This window comes from Nestor notabilis, unplaced genomic scaffold (assembly GCF_000696875.1).
Source record: "Nestor notabilis isolate BGI_N333 unplaced genomic scaffold, ASM69687v1 scaffold15063, whole genome shotgun sequence".
Lineage (NCBI taxonomy): Eukaryota > Metazoa > Chordata > Aves > Psittaciformes > Psittacidae > Nestor > Nestor notabilis.
Window position 1 is genome coordinate 4,911 of NW_009921602.1, and position 19,681 is coordinate 24,591.

At 37.9% G+C, this 19,681-nt stretch overlaps 1 protein-coding gene across 1 annotated transcript in view; it reads left to right on the forward strand.

Annotated features, from left to right (window-relative positions):
* The window catches only part of LOC104403168 (golgin subfamily A member 4-like), a gene marked incomplete at its 5' end in the record, with an annotated part of 21,470 nt that extends 3,974 nt beyond the window's left edge, over positions 1 to 17,496 (forward strand). The window contains 11 exon segments of the mRNA XM_010011226.1: positions 1 to 2,536; positions 3,277 to 3,398; positions 4,463 to 4,593; positions 6,126 to 6,239; positions 7,484 to 7,504; positions 7,685 to 7,753; positions 8,493 to 8,568; positions 9,918 to 10,021; positions 13,784 to 13,870; positions 14,590 to 14,653; positions 16,740 to 17,496. The exon segment at positions 1 to 2,536 is cut by the window's left edge and continues 31 nt beyond it. Of these exon segments, the coding sequence (XP_010009528.1) occupies positions 1 to 2,536; positions 3,277 to 3,398; positions 4,463 to 4,593; positions 6,126 to 6,239; positions 7,484 to 7,504; positions 7,685 to 7,753; positions 8,493 to 8,568; positions 9,918 to 10,021; positions 13,784 to 13,870; positions 14,590 to 14,619 (3,290 nt within the window).
* Between the last annotated feature and the right edge of the window lie 2,185 nt (positions 17,497 to 19,681).

The following is a 19,681-nucleotide window of genomic DNA, read 5'->3' on the forward strand; positions in this document are numbered from 1 at the left end:
TTGAGGACCAGCTCAATAAACAGAAAGCAGTTGAAGAACAGGATAAATCCAGACTTGCCAAGCTGGCTGATACCCTGAAAACCCTTGAAGAGAAACTCCAAACAATGCAATCTTCTCAGTATAAAGATCATGCAAATGATGAGAAAAAAATAGAAGCAATTCAGCCAAACGAAACTGAGTTTAAGAGGCAGACAGGAGAACTTGCAGCCCAGTTAGATGCTTATTGGAAGAATGCTGAAGCCTTATTGCAAACAAAAAGCAGTGAATTAATTGATAAATGTAGTGAAAAAATTGGGCTGGTAAAATGCAGACTTGCAGATTGCGAGCGCCGAACTGCAGAAGTTAAAGAAGCGGTGTTAATTAAAATGAGTAAGATTCCTGAACTAGAAGCTCAACTTAAAAAAGTAACAGAGCATCATTCTGCTGCAAGTACTTCATTGCAGAAGTCAATGCAACAGCTGCAAGAGAAGGACAATTTAATTATGTCCCTGAGAACTGACATTGAGAGACTTTTGACAGAAAAGGAACAACTGCAGAAAGAGGGAGGGCATCAGCAGCAAGCAGCGTCAGAAAAAGAAACTTGCATAACGCAGCTGAAGAAAGAGTTATCTGAAAATATCAATGCTGTCACCTCAATGAGGGAGGAACTCCAGGAAAAAGAATCTGAGATCTCTGCTCTCAACAAAACAATTAATGACCTTAATGTTAGACTGGAAAGCACGGTAAGTTTAGCAGAGAAGGAAGCAGCCATGTCTCTGTTAAGCAAGCAACATCAAGAGGATCGGTTGCAGTTGTTAAACCAGGTACAGGAGTTATCATCCAGAGTTGAGACGCTGGGTCAGGAAAAGGCATTGGCTCTTGACCAGGTAGATCAGTGCACGACCAAGCTGTCAGAGTGGAAAACGAAAGCACAAACCAAGTTTACACAAAATCATGACACTATTAAAGATTTGCAGAGCAAACTTGAATTAAGCAATATTGAAGCCAATAAAAAAGATGAAGAGCTCAATAAACTGAAGGAGCAGCTAGCTAGTCAAAGCAAGAATATCGATAGTTTACAAAGAGAATTGGAACAAAAGCAAAACAGAAGGGAAAAGCAAGAAAGTGAGTTAACTGCAAAGTTAAAAAACCAAGCAGCAAGAATTGCTGAGCTAGAAGAACACATTGCTCAGAAGACTTCAGAAAGTGATTCCTTGAGGGAGGAACTTAAGAAGTATAATGAACAAAAAGACACAGAGCAACAAGAGATAGCTTGGCAACTCCAGCAGGCAGAGAAGGTGGCTTTTGAAAAGGACAATAGATTTAAGGAGGCTGAAGAAAAGGTTCTTCATCTTGAGAAGCAGATAGGTTCGCTGAAAGCTGAACTTGAAGCAAAGGAGAGGGAGTTTGATGGAATGAAGTCAGCGATACTTAAAAGCAAAGAGGAAGAACTAAAAGAATTAGAAGAGAGACTGAATGCAGAGAACAGCACTAAGCTGGCAGATCTGAAAAAGAAGGCAGAGCAAAAAATTGGTTCTATTAAAAGGCAATTGATGTCTCAGATGGAAGAAAAGGAAAAGCAATTTAACCAGGATAAAGAAAATCAGTTAAGAGAATTGGAACAAAAAGTTCAGGAGAGAGATGCCAAAATTAAGTCCTTAGAAGAAAAAATTAAGTCAACAAGAGATCCCACAGAATTAGAGAAAGAAATGCTGCAAAAAGTAGAGAGTGTAAAAGCTGCTTTAGAACAAGATAAAAACAGCATGCTTGAAAGTGTCAAGCAGACATATGAAGAGAAAATTCAGATATTACAGAAGGACTTAACCAAAAAAGATGGAGTGTTGGAGAAGTATCAAAAGGAACAACAGAAGAGTGTTGACTCTCATCTAGAACTGCAAAACAAACAGGAAGAACTCCTTAAAAAACTGGAATGCATGGAGAAGAGCCATCAGGAGGAGCAGAGTAGGACTGAAAACCTCAAGAAAGAACTTGAGGAGCAGACCAAGAAATACTCATTGTTAGCAGATGAGCATGCTCATTGTGGTGCTGATTTAGCAAGCAGTAGGGAAGAACTAAAAGCTAAAGAACAGAAATGTCTTGATATGGAGAACGTAGTTGGAGATTTCCAGAAAAAAATGCAGGAAAAGGAGGCAGCCAATAAATCTTTGGAACAGAAGATAAAAGAGTTGGAAAATAATCTAGTGAAGGAAAATGAAGTGCGTAAAATTGAGGTGGAAGATGTGAGTTTGAGATACGAAGAAAAACTAAGAAGTTTACAGCAGCAGTTGGACGAAAGAAACGATAGTCTGAAAGCTTTTGAGGAAAATGCTGCAGAGAAGGCAAAGTCAGGATTGGAGCTGCAGAAGTTACTAGATGATATGCAGAACCAGCAGAAGGACTTGCAGACTAAACTGGAAGAGTCTGAAAGGGAAAAACAGAAACTACGCAAAGAAGTGAATAATCTTCAAAAAGACTTACGTACTCTGCGGAAAGAACATCAGCAGGAGCTTGAAATAGTGAAGAAAGAGTCCTTGGAAGAAACGGAGCAGAAAATCAGGTAAATTCTTTGTTCCTGGCCTTGTTACCGTTTCTCTGCTTTATCTTTAGCCACTAAAACCTGAAGAATATTTTTTAAAAACTCAATTTGTAACACTGAAATAACAACTGGTATTTTTCTTTCATTTCTCTAAATAGACTTGGAGAAACACCAAGAAAAGACCTACTTGAAAGTAGTACTTCATGAACACACAAAACACTATTTGAGTCATCAGTTTAAAAAGCCACTTGTCTTCTGGCAAAGCGATGCTGCTTTTGATTTGTTTTGGTGATGATCATTTTCAGCATTGCCAGAACATAAAATATAGTTCTGTTTTCCTTAAACAGGAAACAAGGTTTATTAAAACTTAGTACTAAGAGCTTCATGTTCAAATGATGTCAAGAATTGTTCATATGTACTGCACAAAAATGTGCTAAACTGCTTAGCACTGATGGTTTCTCAAGCAAGGAATTCCCTAAAAATTCTTCTTTTACAAGGCACAGTCTTTACTTTCAGTTCTTCATCTTCCTCAGCAAAAACTCCGTATTTTTTTGGAAGGGTTCAGTTCTGGGTGAATTCAATAGGAACAAAAAGCCTCTGAATCCCACAGAATTTATATAATTAAAAATCATCCTTTTCTAAAGTTGCTTTGAAGAAATTCCCAGATCTGCTACCTTGCTTAAACTGTAGTTTATGTAGGAGTCTCACACTCTTTTTGAACATTTTATTTCCTCACTGTGTTTCTTTGGTGTTTTTTACAGATGTGAAAAAGAAGACATTGAGTTAAAGCACAACTCCACCATAAAGCAGTTAATGAGAGAGTTCAACACTCAGCTGGCTCAGAAAGAGAGAGAATTGGAAACAGCAGTAAAAGAGACGATCAGTAAGTGAAATACTAGTATAACTGTAATCAGTAAAGTAGCCAGAAAGCCAAATCCTCAGGTGTTTTGGGGAAAGGGCTTTACTTGGGACTCTGATAAAGACAAGATGTGGTTTATGGCTGTCTAAAGAACTCAGAGAAAGAACTTCCGTTGCTTAGGAAATAACATACATTATTTGTAGCACAGTTAGAAAAATGCATATGTAGCTGTTCTTCCTTACCCTGCAGGATGGATGCTTGATCTAGCACTACCTCTGTTGGCATGTTGCCAGCTGTTGCCATCTGTAATGGCAAGAGTTACCCATGATAGCATAGATACCTATCTTTTTATCATGTGTACAAAGGAAGAAAAGGAGAGTAAGGTTTTAGAGTTGAAAGCACATTGGTAAATTTTCATTGGAAAATTACTTTGGTTTCAGAAGTGCAAACCTTTAATACTCCATTGTTGACCATATGACACTGAAGGGTGCCTTTTAGAGCAGCTTGGATCCACACAGCTAAGAAAATTGCATTTGCCTAGCTGTGTCTTGCAGACTTCATTCACTGTAACCAGTAATGTCAGATATGAGGTCTGATTGCTATACCATGTGGCTAGGAATATGTGCAGCATATTTCAGGTCCTCTTCTCTGCTTGTCTCTTGCCATCACAGTAAGATGGAGGTTGAAGTGAGCAGGAAGTATCTTTTGATTCCACAGTTACTGGACGTACCCCTACAAATGAGGAATTTCTGAAGATTTGCAGATGTTTCGATCGCTTCTGTAGACAGAGTAGGAAATAAAATTAATTGATAAATGTTGGTTGTCCTATTAACTTTTAGAGGAAAGTTCCAGCATCAGACAGAAAGATGCTCCAGGTACCAAACTGCAGACAACAAATTTCATACTAAGATCAAGTGACATAATTATCACTGACTGTGGAAAAATAAATTTGCTTGACAGGTTTTCCTTATAGGTGCCTTCCACAGATGTCTTTTAAGGTTTGGGGCTTTTTTTATACTGTTGTGACATGATTTAACAAAATTAATATGCTTTTTTTTTTTGCATTGCCTGACTTTTGTATTTTATAGGCAAAGCCCAGGATGTAGAAAATGAGTTGATAGAAAATCATCACATAGAGACGACACAGTTGCATAAAAAAATTGCTGAAAAAGATGATGATCTAAAAAGGACTGTGAAAAAATATGAAGAAATCCTTGAGGTATCTGTCTGAAAAATGATATAACTGCACTTACTTCAGAATAGCTCTTCCCTTTGTTTCATTGCACAACTAGACAGAAAAACTGTAATTCTTTCTAGTAAGGATCTTACTGCTTGAATTACGCTTGATATGTGTAGTGACCTAACTTGCAATTCAAATGTTTGCTTCTATGTGTTATGAACATGAAAGAACACCAAAAACTTAAGGCTCAGCTCTGATAATTCCATAGAAGTTATGTGGTTATGTCCTTATATCCTTGAGCAGGAAACTAGAGTTTGAGTTTAGTTCAGCAGTGGAGACATGCACTTTGAATTAGAATGCTGTTTTACAAACTCCCTAACATGTTTTCTCACAAAAAAAGCTAGAGGGGAGACTATCTTGAAAAATACTTGGTTTTGCCAAGTGTCACATAGGTGGATTAACTTGCTAGGATTTAGATCATCATATTTTTCTCCTATAAATGTCCTCTTTACACTGTCCTAAAACATACAGGAAAAGTTAATTTCTTCCCTGCTGTTCTTGCCACTGCTTCTTTCCTCCTCCACAGTTGTGAACAGGAAGTTGTTGTTTCTGAAAATGTGCTTAAAACTGCTTTAGGAATGTCTTTGTGAGGTTGAGTGAGGAAGGGGTTTAAGTCCTTGTCACATTCAGAGTATAGGAAGTAACTGCGTCATCATGTATTCCTTTCACGAAGGGCATACAAGCAAGCACAGTCTCTCTAGTAATAAACTTGCTGGGTTACACTCGAATGCTGGTTTAGTGCCAGGTAGAAATAGCTCTTTTTGGGTAATATTCAAAAAACCTAACTGTAATCCTAACTATATAATCTTAATTGTCAAAGGTAAAATCCTGTTAAGCTCCTGTTTGTTCCTTGCTCTTTCCTGTAGTCCTGTAGTGTAATTAGACTTTATCCAGAATTTCAAGCATACTCTTTCGGTGTATAGCATAGCCCTTTTTTTTCAGTGCTTTCTGTCCCCTGTAGTTAAGGTTTGGAGTGGTTAGATAGAATCATAGAATAGTTAGCGTTGGAAAGAACCTTAAGATCATCTAGTTCCAACCCCCTGCCATGGGCAGGGACATCTTGCACTAAACCATGTCACCCAAGGCTCTGTCCAGCCTGGCCTTGAACACCACCAGGGATGGAGCATTCACAACTTCCTTGGGCAACCCATTCCAGTGCCTCACCACCCTCACTGTAAAGAACTTCTTCCTTACATCTAACCTAAACTTCCCCTGTTTAAGTTTGAAGCCATCACCCCTTGTCCTACCACTAGAGTCCCTGATGAAGAGTCCCTCTCCAGCATCCTTGTAGGCCCCCTTCAGATACTGGAAGCTGCTCTGAGGTCTCCACGCAGCTTCTCTTCCCCAGGCTGAACAGCCCCAACTTTCTCAGCCTGTCTTCATACATGAGGTGCTCGAGCCCCCTTACCATCCCTGTGCCCCTCCTCTGGACTTGCTCCAACAGCTCCATGTCCTTTTTATGTTGAGGATGATTCATTGTGGAAGTAACTTTCTTTTCCTGTATTTTGAAGGCTCGTGAAGAAGAGATGACAGCAAAAGTTCATGAGTTGCAGGCACAGCTAGAAGACTTGCAAAAGGAACACAAAGAAAGGCTGGCAGAAGAGGAACATTGGAACAATGAAAAAGTGAGCTGGCGCTATTCATTTTTATATCTTTAGATGTGAAATGTTTAGTTCATAAAATTCTGTAGTTTGTTCTTAATTGGATTTAAATTATATATCTAGCCTTCACTTTTTCATATATTTCTATTGGTTTAGATGTTGACTTCTTCAAAAGTGAATCTCTTTAGAATCCACTGTGTTTGATACTACGTTTTATAATGGCATGTTAAAAAGTCCACTTATGTTGGGATTATTAAGGTGGGGTTTTGTTGCCCTCTGCATGTGTGTTATATGATGATTTTACTGGAAGCTCTTTAGAAGGAAAAGAAACCAAATTGGGTCATTTTTAGTGTATTTTTTTTTTAAAGTCAAAATCCAAAGGGCTCTGAAATAGTGCCTTAAATATATCAATTATGGACAGAGAGGCCTTCATTGAAAGAAGGCTGAGTGCATGCCCATGTCTTTCTGAGACCACATTTTAGTTTGAGGAATACTTTGATGGAAATATTACTAGTTATTTTTACACCGAGAGGAGGAAAAGTATATGAGGTGTTGAGCCATTGTTAAATCCTATTTTAACATTTTTCATTTTGACAACGTGCAGCAATGAGGATACTAAATATATTTATTGGACACTACGAACTTACAGTACAAAATTGCAACTTTGAGTTATACCCATGACTACTGAAGCATTATTTTCCTTAGAGTTGCAACATTGAAAGATAAAAGTTTCAGCTTCGAATTGTTTCTGTACTTCATAAACATTGCTGTCTTTGCAAGACAGGGAGTTCGTGAAGCTCTTAAGCTGAAGCTATTTTCAGATAAATGTTCACATTTCCAAATACAAGGTGGAGAACTAAGGAAAAAGATACAATATTGTGGCTACTGTTGATAGTAGCTAGGGTTTTGTGGCATGTGCTTCACACTCATTCAGTTATCATTCATCTCCAATATGTATTTTGTAAAGATTTGGAAATACTAAGCTCTTGAAGTTATATTTATGATAATTGTCTTACACAATCAAATAAGAGAATTTAAATATGAGCTCTATATACTGTCAATATAAATAGGTTAAACTTGATTTATGGGACTAGTTATCTTTATAAGTATGTGTGTGATTTGGTCACTTCAATTTTTGTCGTCCTCAATTAACACATTGTGTTGGAGCTTAGTGATTGATATTTCTTTCTCTTTTTACTCATGTCCAATGCTTGATATACTCAGTATTTTTCATACATTTTAACTTAAATTTTTTTGTTGTTTTCTAGGTCACAATAACAGAGCTTCAGGTAAGTCTTAAATTTTATTGACTTTGCTCCCTAGATAATTCTGTTTCACAGCAGTTTGAAAGTAGAAATACTGCTTATAAACTTGTGAGTGTGTGTAAAAGGAGAGAGGTTTATTGAAAAGGTACTCAAAATGTATCTTAAGCAGTTTCTTGATGATTTCCATATGCACTGTTCTTTCAGGCCCAGCTTGCACAGAAGACCACACTAGTCAATGATTCAAAACTGAAAGAGCAGGAGTTCAGAGAGCAGGTAAGGATGCTGTTTGAACAGTTAAAAAATATTCTTCTTTAGTACTTTGTGTTTGCAGCATTGAAAGGTTTGTTCCAGTGATCATGTAGCACATCTCTATGCAGGTACTATGGAAACAATATGCATGTAAAATGGTTTTCACTCATACTTGCCCATAGGAGATCTGTGCACTTTTTGAAGTACTTTATCCCCTTGAGAATGAAAACATTACACGCTTGTGATGATACAGGTTTGCAGAACATGTGCATAGTGAAGAATGGAACACTGTGCTTCATGAGATTAGTGACACACTTTAGTGGTGGACTTGGCAGTGCTGGGGGAATGGTTGGACTTGATGATTTTAAAGGTCTTTTCCAACCTGATGGATTCCATGATTCTATGAAATTGTGGATTTTCTCTTTTTCTAAACTAAATCTTTTTGATATGTACAATTTTTGTCATGTTTTATTTGTGTATGTTTATGTGGGAATATGTATATATGTTTTATGTGTATGTATGTAAATACATATATATACATAACATTTGCTATATTCTTACGTGTATATACACATGTACACACATTTCCTTAAACAGTTTAGAATAGTTTTTAATAACACAATTTTTCAATGTTTTTCTTCCTTAAAAAGGAAATGTATTTTGCTTTCATAAAAGAGATGATGTTTAGCTGAAAACTATTTCAGTTATGCTTATTCTAGCTCCTTGTGAACACCTTTCATCATTTTAACTGTTCTCTGTTTAGATTCATGTACTAGAAGACCGGCTGAGAAATTATGAGAAGAATATGTATGTCACATCAGTTGGAACACCATACAGAGGTAAGTACACAGTTCTCATAACCAGTAAGTTGTTTGCTTGTTTGAAAGATACACTTTGGTTTAGACAATTTTTTTGAATGCCAGTCTCTTTAAAACACTCCTGTGATACTTTTATGACATCTTACCCTTGTTTTGTGATTTCAGATGAGCAAATCACGCAGCATTTTGATATTCGGGTATATGACATACAGTTAAAAGACCTCTATGTCAGAGTTCTTAAGCTTTCTGTATCCTCAGGGTGAGTGGTATAGACCATGGCACTCCGAAATGGCTGGGGAGGAATTATCCATTTGTCTTGGCAAATTAAATATGCATGTCCCCTGGCAGGACTTGACAGGACTTGGTGGGGTTGAAGGTCCCAGGGGAGGCCAGTCCCAACCACTGAGGCCTATTAGCACCCCCAGAACCCTGGCAGAAGTATACTTGCACTGCTCATGGGCTCTCCTTCAGACACTGATCGTTGGCCACGTTGGGACAGGAGTATTGGGCCAGATTGACCTTCTCTCTGATGGCGTGCTGTTCTTAGACTCTTCTGGTTTAGCATGTTTAGCACGGGAAACAGCTCAGGCATTTCTTAAAAATGAGTACAAGGAGCAAAAAAAGGGTAATGGATCACCTCCAAAAGATTTGCAACCATTTGGTTGGTCAACCACCTCTCCAGGAATCCTCTTATAGGATCTGACCACCTTTGTGATAAAGAAATGTTTCCTCATGTCAAGTACAAACCTCCCCTGACAGATTTAGCTTTGACCCATTCCCACACGTCTTGGCATGGGGTACCAGGGAGTAAAGCTCAGCACCTCCTTCTTCACCCTTCCTCAGGAAGCTGTAGGGAGCAGTGAGGTCATCCCTCAGCCTCCTTCTCTCCAAACAAAACCAGTGTCCTCAGCCTCTCCTCATAGGAACTGCCTTCCAGCCCCCTCACCAGTTTTGGTGCCTGCCTTGGGATGCATTCAAAGACCTTCACATCATTTTTAAGTTGTGGGGGCTAGAACTGCATGCAGTATTGGAGGTGAGGCTGCACTAGTGCTAGATACAGTGGGGTGATCGCTCTTTTGACTGGCTGGTCATGCTGTCTGTGATGCACCCCAGGATGTGGTTTGCCCTCTGGCTGCCAGAGCACACACTGCTGACTCCTGCCGAGCCTCCTGCCAACCAGCACCCCCAGACCCCTTTCTGCAGGGCTGCTTTCCAGCCACTGCTCTCCCAGTTCAGACTTGTGACCAGTGTTACTCCATCCCTGCTGCAGAGTCTGGCATTTGTTCTTGTTTGGTTTCATGCCATTGGTGAAATGTAGATTCATATGAATGACTCTCATTATAAATATTCTCTTATTTTTGTTTATACAGATGGAAGCCTTCACCATACTGATGTTTCCCTCTTTGGGGAGCCTACTGAGTTTGAATACTTGAGGAAAGTGCTCTTTGAATATATGATGGGTCGTGAGACAAAGGTAAGGGAAGTTGTATCTAGTGACATGTGGTTCAGGTTAGAATACAGTTCAACATCCTTGCTGTATAGATTTGGAGCACCCTGTGTTTGTGATTCATTACATGCTATTAGTGATTTGGGATTTGATAGGGGGTTGTCACATCTCTCACCAATATACTTATGAAGACAAAACCCTTTATGATTACATAGGGGTTTATTAGCAAAAGAGCTGTTGTCAGTCAAGCTTTATGTATTGTAAAAGCTGGTATGCACAATATTAGCAGAAGTGCTCTTTTGATGTCATCTTGACACAAACATGGTAAGTAACAGCTGGATTAAATAATAGTTTGTTAGTAGCTCTGAAGAGGGTGAAATACCTCTTTAATTGTTGCTTAAAGATGTTTTATAGGTTTCCCAAATCTGTATACCTTCTCTAGATAGTATTAATTTACTCCTAAAAGTACTGGAAAACTGCACAGTAGGCTTCTTGTGATATGCTGCAATCTTGTGGGATTGTTGGAATTTTACTAGCTTGTAACAATACTGATGCTTAGAGATTTGCCAGGTTCAAAAGAGGTATGTCATAACACAAACATTTATCTTGGATGATAAATGCTATATGGATGAGTGTTTTTCTATTTGTTTTGTTGTTGGGTTGTTTGGGTTTTTTTATCTACTCCCTGGAGTTCTTCCATTTTTTGTTGCCCTGCTTTCAGCTGAGACTGCTGTTAGGTCAAAAAGGTTTTATGGAGGTTTTCTGTGTTAATTAGCTTTGTTCTCTTTGTGCTCTGTATAGAATAAAACTTGGTCTGTGCAGGACATCTTGTCCTTACGGGATTCCCTTTTCTCTCTCTTTTTATCTGATTTTTCACTTTGATATAAATTCCTTTTTTATTAAAAATACAAATCCCTGATCCAACTCCCCCCGAATCACGTTACCTTCTGCTCACAAGCCTGTGGCTCATTGGATGGCTCTCTAATAACAAACAACTGAAATCATAAAAGAAAAACCGTACATTACTGGATTTTATGATTTTGAATTGTGAGGGTCTCAGACAAGCACAAACAGCAATGTTTCAGCTTCAAACAAACCTTGAGGCAGCTGCAGATGACTACTGAGGGTAGCTGATGCATGAAGCAAATTTGCATTCCAGAAAACCTGATTCGAAACCTCTTTTTCACTCATTAAGGCTATTTCTTGCTGATCTTCAAAACATTTTTATACGTGTCTCACAACTTTGGATTACAAATTATGAGGTTTTCTCTTCTTTTTAACTGTGATGTACTAAAATTTGCAGTTGATTTCTTCAATAGCAGCAACAATTAGTGCTAAAGTAAATTGACTTTGTCTCTCTCCTGCCTTTCTTTCAATTGCTTTGATTAAAAGCTGTATGAACAAATATATATAATACATTCATGCATGCATGTATGCATGTATGCATTTATATGTATTTATGCCCTGGCAATTATATTGTATTTAATCAGGAGATGCCATTACAACATTGCCTGCATGCTGGCTCCCAAACAAAAGATGAATATTGGGAGGAGAAATAACTTGAGAAGGCATCGTTTGAAAGTTGAGACTGACAAGGGAAGCATAATTAAAGAAACAACCCACAAAAATAATTTTCAAAGCACTACATTTTTTTGCTTTGGGATGTTGGATTTAGAAAGGTAAAGGAGAATGATGAGAGTTCTTAGAATTGAATGTCTACAGACATCTGTACAGTTGCCCAGTCCAGCTGTACTGCACACTAAGCCTTAAGTCTTGCAGACATCTGAGATTCTACTTGTTTGGAGTCTGTTCTGAGGCCAGAAAATCAGTCTTGAGTCTTGTATGTCTGTAACAGATGTGTATGTTCATATCAGGTATATTCATGGAAGAAATGTAATGGACTACATCTTTCCGCAGATCTTTTTCTGGTACCTCAACACGCTCTGGTGCATTGCAGAAGAACAAGGGGTATAAAACAAAGGCTAAATTTTAGATAGTGAAGGTTCTGCCTTTGACCAGCAGTGCTTGAATTATTGAAGAGACTGATCAGTATCACTGTAAAATACTGTTTTCAGAGGTGATATTTAAGTATATCAACCTTATAGAAAGAAATGGGAACGCAAACTCATCTCTTACAGCAGAACTAGCTATTATGTTTGGGAAAGCTGAGGGTCTTTCTATAGGTCATTATAGATACACATGCAGGAACGTGTGTGTGTGTTCGCTTATGTGCTAAAGGAGTTATTAGGGGGGTTTTGTAGTAGAATAGGCTTTAGAGTGATAAGGTGAGCCTATATTAAACATACTATACTAAGTTCTGCATTCCTTGAAACTTTGTTTTCTAACTATGCAACTGTGAGTAGTGTTGAATAATTCTGCTTGGAAATCTCCCTTGTGACATTAGAAAGCTGGAGAATTTCAAGTCATTGCTAGTGATAAATTACAAAATGGATGTTTTCAGAAAAGAAGGTTTTAGCCCCTGTTTAAGTTGGCACATAAATATCTCTGCTTTCCTGGAGTATTTGAAGTGTTTGTAAATTTGTCTTTATAATTTGCATGCCATTGTGTCCTGTAAGTACTGTTGAGAGGGCTTTCTTGATGGCACTGCTACAATGAGTTTGAGTAGACTGTGAACTCAGTGCTTTCTAATCTGTTAGTCTGAAATAACTGATGAGGATTTTGGCAAAAGAAACCAGAAAAGTGTGATGTTAGTTTGTGGCATTGAGCACATTCCTTTGTGTATCTGGGAACCGCAGTAGAGGCGCTTACTTCTTAATTACAGGAACTATTAATATGTTCATATTAAGCCTTTTTAGCTGAAAGTGCTCAACTGGGCCTTCTTTGTTTTGCTTTCCTTTAATTTCTGTCGCTAGTTAAGTTATATACTGAACCAGCTGTTGCAAATTAGAGCTTTACCTCTTGCTTTTAGCTGCAGTAATTCTTGTCTTGCAACTGCTTTGCTGCTTCAGCCTCCCTTTTCATTCCGCATGTGAGACTGGTAATAAACAGGAGACATTGAAAGTAACAATCTTATCTCATCCACATTCCTCAAGAGCAGCAGTTACTGTTTCTGTATCAATCACCTTCTGCTGGAGCTACATTCCAGCTCTTACTGACCTTTCTTGTAAGAAGTCACCTGGACTTTGTTTTGTGCCTTTTGGAGTTTCCCTCTCATCTGTTTATAAAATGGAAATAATTGTTATCTCTTTTGCACAGAGCTTTGTTGTTCTTACATCTTCTGACTGAGGATGTCTAAATAGTTTGCTATTTACGTATGGGGTTACTGTATACCTGCTAAAAACATTTGCACAACTGGAGTTCCATCCACATCCGACATCTGAATCTGCTTTCTCAGGGTTTCATTTCTTTACAAAATATTTGGATGATGGGAATGTAGTTGAATCCCTAAGGACTCTCTTGGGTGCCATTCACCTGAAATCTGCTTTTCAGAAAGGCCGTGTTAAGATCAAATGTGGTAGGAGCAGTATTTGTATCAGTATGCTGTCTTATTAATGCACTATATTATTTGAGCATAGATACCATAGAGTTTACATCTTACAGTGGCTGGAGTTTGTGACAAGTGCAAGACTCTTCACTGTTTTCATGTAATTAATGTAACATGTTATGCATACACAATGCAAAATACGTTATATCTTACTCATTTCACCATGTTTTTCACTGACATTACTCAAAATAGTATCCAGTATTCTTAAATGAAATGCATTTTAAAATATCACAAAGCATTTTAGTGCATGTGAAATTGATTATAGATGACCTATTTCTTTTTAGACAATGGCCAAGGTTATAACAACAGTGCTGAAGTTCCCAGCAGATCAGACTCAGAAGATCCTAGAAAGAGAAGATGCTCGGCCATTGGTAAGTTACAGAAGTAAACCAAGTACATGCAAGAGATCAGGTGGCAAGAATAAGGTATTAGAAACTTTCTTTTAAGTTTCCTTTTCCTTGTGTCCTCATTCAAGAGAACTCCTTTTCTCCCTCCTTCCCTCTTCTTCAGTGGATGTCAAATTACAGCTGTAGATTTGAGTTTATAGTGAAAGTGAGGAAAAAGCATATTTACTTAACTAGTATTTCTCATCATTGGTTAAGCCATGTTTCTGATAGCTGTGGGTACAACAGAACGAATACACTTAATATTGGTATTTGTAAATATCCAGTGTTTATATCTCATGAGCAAGTGTGTTTTGAACTACAACATATATGTGCATTTTTAACATAAAGCTTGGTTGTTTCTGTATTTTAGCATATAGACAAAACATCTATATGTAATTTTAATGTGTAATTACTAATTAAATGTATTACTGGAAAAGAGTAAGTGTGTGTAGTACTAAGTATCTGTGAGTAATGATTTCCCCTCTCAGTAAGCGTATATTTAACAGGTTTCTGAAAACTTCTAACAAACTCCTAGGTCAATAAACATGTTAGATCAATGTGTCTCCTTACCTAATGTAGCTTTTACTGCACAGTTGTTGTGATCTAACTGCAACAATCTCATCCTAAGCAGCAGATGTCCACAGACTTCTTATCTCCACTATTAACAAAGTAGTAAATAAGCTGTTTTCTTCCTGGCTTTGTAGTTTGCCTCACCTCGCAGTGGTATCTTCTGAAAATGCCATCAGCCTGTGCTTAGTTAGCATGTGGGTGAGTGAAGCCTAATACATACTTGTCTTAGTTAAAGATGAAACCTGCAGCATGAGATTAATCATTCTTCTGCTTTTGTTTTTTGTCTGCTTTTGTTTGTTTAAAAAAAATCCAATTTTATGTTCTATATGTGTATGATAAACTTTGTTCTAATCTTAATCATATTTTGCTTTACAAAACCAAGTTTAAAAATGGTAAATATTGGTTCAAAACTATTCTCTCTGAGTTACAAGCATAACTTCAAACGCTGGTTGAGCTATAGAAATCTCAGTTGTCTAAGAAAAATCAAATCTAAAATCAATTAATATGTGATTTTGAATTTTATTTAACTTGGCTTTGTTTTGTCTTTATTCACTTTCTGAGCTCCTTTTTTGGATAGGCAAGTAAGTCAGATTTATGGGAGACATGCACTGTACTGCTTGAAATGAATTATTCCATCTTATAGACGTGACAGTGGATTATTTTAAAAAAGGGTGATGAAATATGCTCTCTAGAGGAATTAGGACGTGATTTCATTTAAACATCAGTACCTTCCTGAATCAGAGCTTTGGCCTGGTATCAAGAGAAGCTAGAGCAGAGAGATTAGGGAGAACAATTTGGGGAGCTTTATGCTCTCAGTTTCTTGTGCATTTCTTCAGGTTTTATTAAGCTACATTCATTATGAGTCTGCAGCACTGATTGTAGTGTTACAGGAAAACAACAGCTGGTTTAGGCCTAAAGATGCAGGTTGCATCAAACCTGTCAAGCCAAAAAAGCACACAGCAATAGCAGTTGAGAGAGGAGTGGAGAGGAAATGGAAGTACACAGGTAAAACTTTCTGCACTGCCTTCCAAGACTAATTGGGGTCATTAGTGGTGTACAATATTTAATAAACTCTGCAGATAGATTCCATACAGTCAGAGCAACTTGCTTTTTCCTTCTTTGCAACTGGCTTTGCTTGGCAGAGTTTGCAACTGGAAAGCTTGGCAGAGTTGCCAGGAACTGATTCAGTGCATGTGAAGCTATCGCTATCTGTCAGCTGAAACGCAGAGCTTGGCCTGCAATGCTGCCGGAGCAAAATGGATTAACTCTGCCTGTTTCCGTGCCAGTTACCACAATGCAGTTGACAGGCTATATCCCTCCATTGCAGTCATGCAAATAGAACCTTCAATACAAAATAATACCTTTTTCAAAGGGAAAAATCTGTTCATCTTAGCAAACAGTCATGGTTTCCACTTCAGTTTGCATTCCTTTAAACCTTTCAATATGATAGCAGATGCACTTTATTGCACTTAAATTGCAATAGAGTTCTGACTGTCTGCCTCCTCCTGGCCTTGATCACTTCTTGACAAAATCAACTGCTTTTTCTAGCCCTCTCTTGAAAGTAATGGAATTATTGGTAATGATAGGACAAAGCTATTTACAACACTGTTGCAGAAAGCATGTTTGAAACTTAATTCTCATCCTGCTGTCCGTAATACTGCTATATAAAAAGTTGAGGCATTCTCAGGTGTATTTGAAGTATATCACATAGGGGCTTGGTTTTGATCTCAGTGTCAATCTGTTAATACTGATATGTATTGAAACTGTTCAGACCTCATCATTGGATTGTAGTTTATTACTTTATCTCAAGTATTTCTGTGGCTTATGTCAGTAGATAGTCGGCAAATGGGATAATATTCCTGCATGTATAACACTTAGAGATTAAGATGATGCTGACTTCATTATGAAAGCAATCATTCTTTTCCTAATAGAGGAGCCTTTCTGTTAGCCCTAAATTTTATTTCATCATTTTAATTTTGATGATAGGCCTTATGCAGTGAGAACAACTTGGATTGGATTAAGGTGCAGCAATGTGGTAGACTTTTTCCAGTGAGATTCCTGACTGTTTTGCTGCAGGTGGTTTCGGTTTCATCACAGTTTCTCAACTGTTTTGCAGCTACTGGAATGGAATTACTTGAAATCAGTTAATCTGGCAGTTTGACTTACCTGAAGTTCTTCCATCTCCTATTCCCATCAATAAACGATGTCATTATTATTTTAGTATTAAGTGCTTCTGAATTGCTTTCAATAATGTAACACTTCTTTTAACTTTTCACTCTTCTAGTCATGGCGACGACCGTATTGAAGAAATTGTGATGAGAATCTCTCATGACACTGCTGCTTAGAAATGCGTTCATATCTCTGTTGGTGTCCCTTGAGAAGGGACAAGAAGAAAAGCTATTATTCAAGGTCACAAATGGAATAGCAAGAACCAAAACTCAGCTCCACCTTTGGACCATGAATATGGTTAAAACTGCCTTGAAGAGAAAGGCTAATCAGGGGTTATCTGGTGATGACTCTTTTTTTTCTCTTCTATTGAACACTGTCTTCTATTTTGTGTTAAAGGTTATTTTTTTAAAGGAGAGAAAAGACTTTATCCTAGGAAGGAACTGCCCACTACTGTATCTCTATACAGGCTTTACTGGGTGTTTTTTAAGAGTTAAAATAAATGGTTTGTTTCTTCTATTTATTTTTTTAATTTTTGAATGAACTGTGCAATACACTTTTGGATAGGTAGTGGTTGAGGTGATTTTCCTGATGAACTAGGCACACTTGATGACTACTCTTTACCGATTTGATCTTATGATTGTTAGCTAAGGATCACTTCTATATGCTTTTGCCTACAATAAATCCAACTTGCAGTACCTCATTTGTTTACTCCTAGCTTTTGTACTTATATTTTCTGGAGAAAAAAGTATGTTCCTGTAAATTGTAAATAGTTAATACATAACTGTATCATATGCTGATCTGTGACTGTTGACAGCACTAATCTGACAAGAGCTGAGATGGAATAAAATTTATTTACTGTATAATTTTGGAACCTCTTTGGTGTGATTTTCTTTTGAAAGGATCCACCAGCTCTTATTCCAGCTTGAGACATCCTTAGCTGAAAGGATGAATTCCAGGCTGAAGTGAGAAGAGCTATTCGAGTACCTTGAACCCTGAGCGGTCACTGGAGACCTTCAAGTTCTCAAGGGTTCACAAGCTGTGAAACAGACATGTGGTGAGCTGAAAAGCTGGCGTTGGAATATAGGCAGTAGGGAATTTTGCTTTGTAGAAGTTTAAGATTATATATTTTTGTTCTTTTAAATAATGCCTGTCTGGTCATTTTGGCATGTAAGTTGTGATCCTCTGAAGCAATGCCCAAGTGTGGATAAATATAACTTGTTCTCCACCTACTTTGATACTTTCCCTATCAATAGCTGTCTTCTGTACTGTGTATGCTAGCTTGCCAACATGGTTCAAGGTCCTCTGTGAATACAACCTTTAACAAGTGTTTATAGGAACAGCAGTCCTCTAAATAGCTAATCTCTGAACATAAGCAGGCCTTCTAAATATACTGCCCATTTGAAAGACACTTCTAAAGACTGTTAGGAAGCAATGGTTACTTACTGATGCTGTCAGGCCTGGAACATGTATCCTACTACAGGGATGATCTGTCTGGTCCCCTGGGTGCTTTTCTATTAGCCAAGGATAACAGTGGGTCCTCCCCACAGCAGAAACAGGTTTGGCTGGTGTGGTGTGGTCCTAACTGACAGATGTGGTTTGTTGTTCTGCTCCAGCTGTCAAGGGCACTACCCAAAATGTTGTATTTCTCATACATTATCTAGATAATCTCAGCTTCATATGGCAGTTGGGTTGCCATTACCTTGGCATTGTTAGCATTTCAAGACTCTGCATCCCCAATACTTGCCTCTGACGATGTTCAGCCTTTTCTTGCATAATTTCCCCATGTTTTCCATCAAGTTTAGCTGTTTCTCTTGCCATATCCGATGGTTTTCCATGTCCCGTTTAGTTGGCTTATCCTCAGGCCAGGGCACAGTAACAGCCTAATATTTGTCCATGGCTCCAAAAAATAAGTACAAGCCAATGACATGTAGGAAATTTGATACAGTCGGGGCTCGGTTTGGTTTGGGTTTCTGTTGGTTTGGTTTTGGGAGCCTTCTCTTCCCCAGGCTGAACAAGCGTGGCTCTCTCAGCCTGTCTCCAGAGCAGAGCTGCTCAACAATTTTATGCTATAAATTCAGTCACAATTCAGTAATTTTTATTCAATGCTGTATTTTTTATGCTGATCTTATTATCTGTATGTTCTGGGTTTTTTAGGTGGAGTGGGATGAGCTTTTTCCTTTTACCAAATATCAAATATATCAAATTGGGTTTAAAAACCCCAAAATTCTTTGTAGTGCTTTCAGATAGAAGAGTTCCTCTTTGCTTCTGTTGGGTAGCAGAGCAGCATCTTCCAGTGCATTGCCTGACACAGCAGCAGCCTGGACCAGATTCCACTTGGGTATGTTTGGCCCTGAAAAACGCATGTTCCCCTTGTAGCTGGCTGAGGATTTGTAGGATTTTGCTATCACTATCATTACAGCAATCTAAAATACAGCTTTGAGTTTCACGTTTCCATGTAAGGTATATGTTGCCTTGGGCTTTGGGAAAGTAAATGCAGAGATCTGCTACTTTGACAGTGAGTATCACTATGATCACTTACAGTTCTCTTGTCCTCACAAAAGGGCTGTTTTTCATGTTTTCTGGGTTTGTTCTTTTCCCTTTCCCTGATAGACACTAGTTATGGACTGTACTTTGTCAAGCATGGCTGAAGTGCAGTGGAGCCAACTGAAGCAGTCCATATTATAGTCATACAACATTGGATGGAATAAATAATGTTTTTCCCTTAAGTGACCTGATGAAAGTACACAAAGGAGATTATAGACTTATCCTTGGTTTCTTTTTTTAACTAAAATCAGAAAATCACTCCCCAAATTTTCACATTTTGAAAGTCTTTTTTTTCCTTCTCTATATAACTCATAAGCAATCACATAACTATTCCTTAACATAATGGGAAAGTGTGTTAAGTACGAGAGTTTTGTCAGACTGAAGTTTTTACTGCTTCTAGGTTTAGTTTTTTAAGAGAATATGTAAATAAGGCGTTGCTGTAGAGTTTAAATAAAGGAAATGAGTTAGAGTGAAAACATGTAAATGAGAGCTTCACTTCAAGTGGGGTTTTGG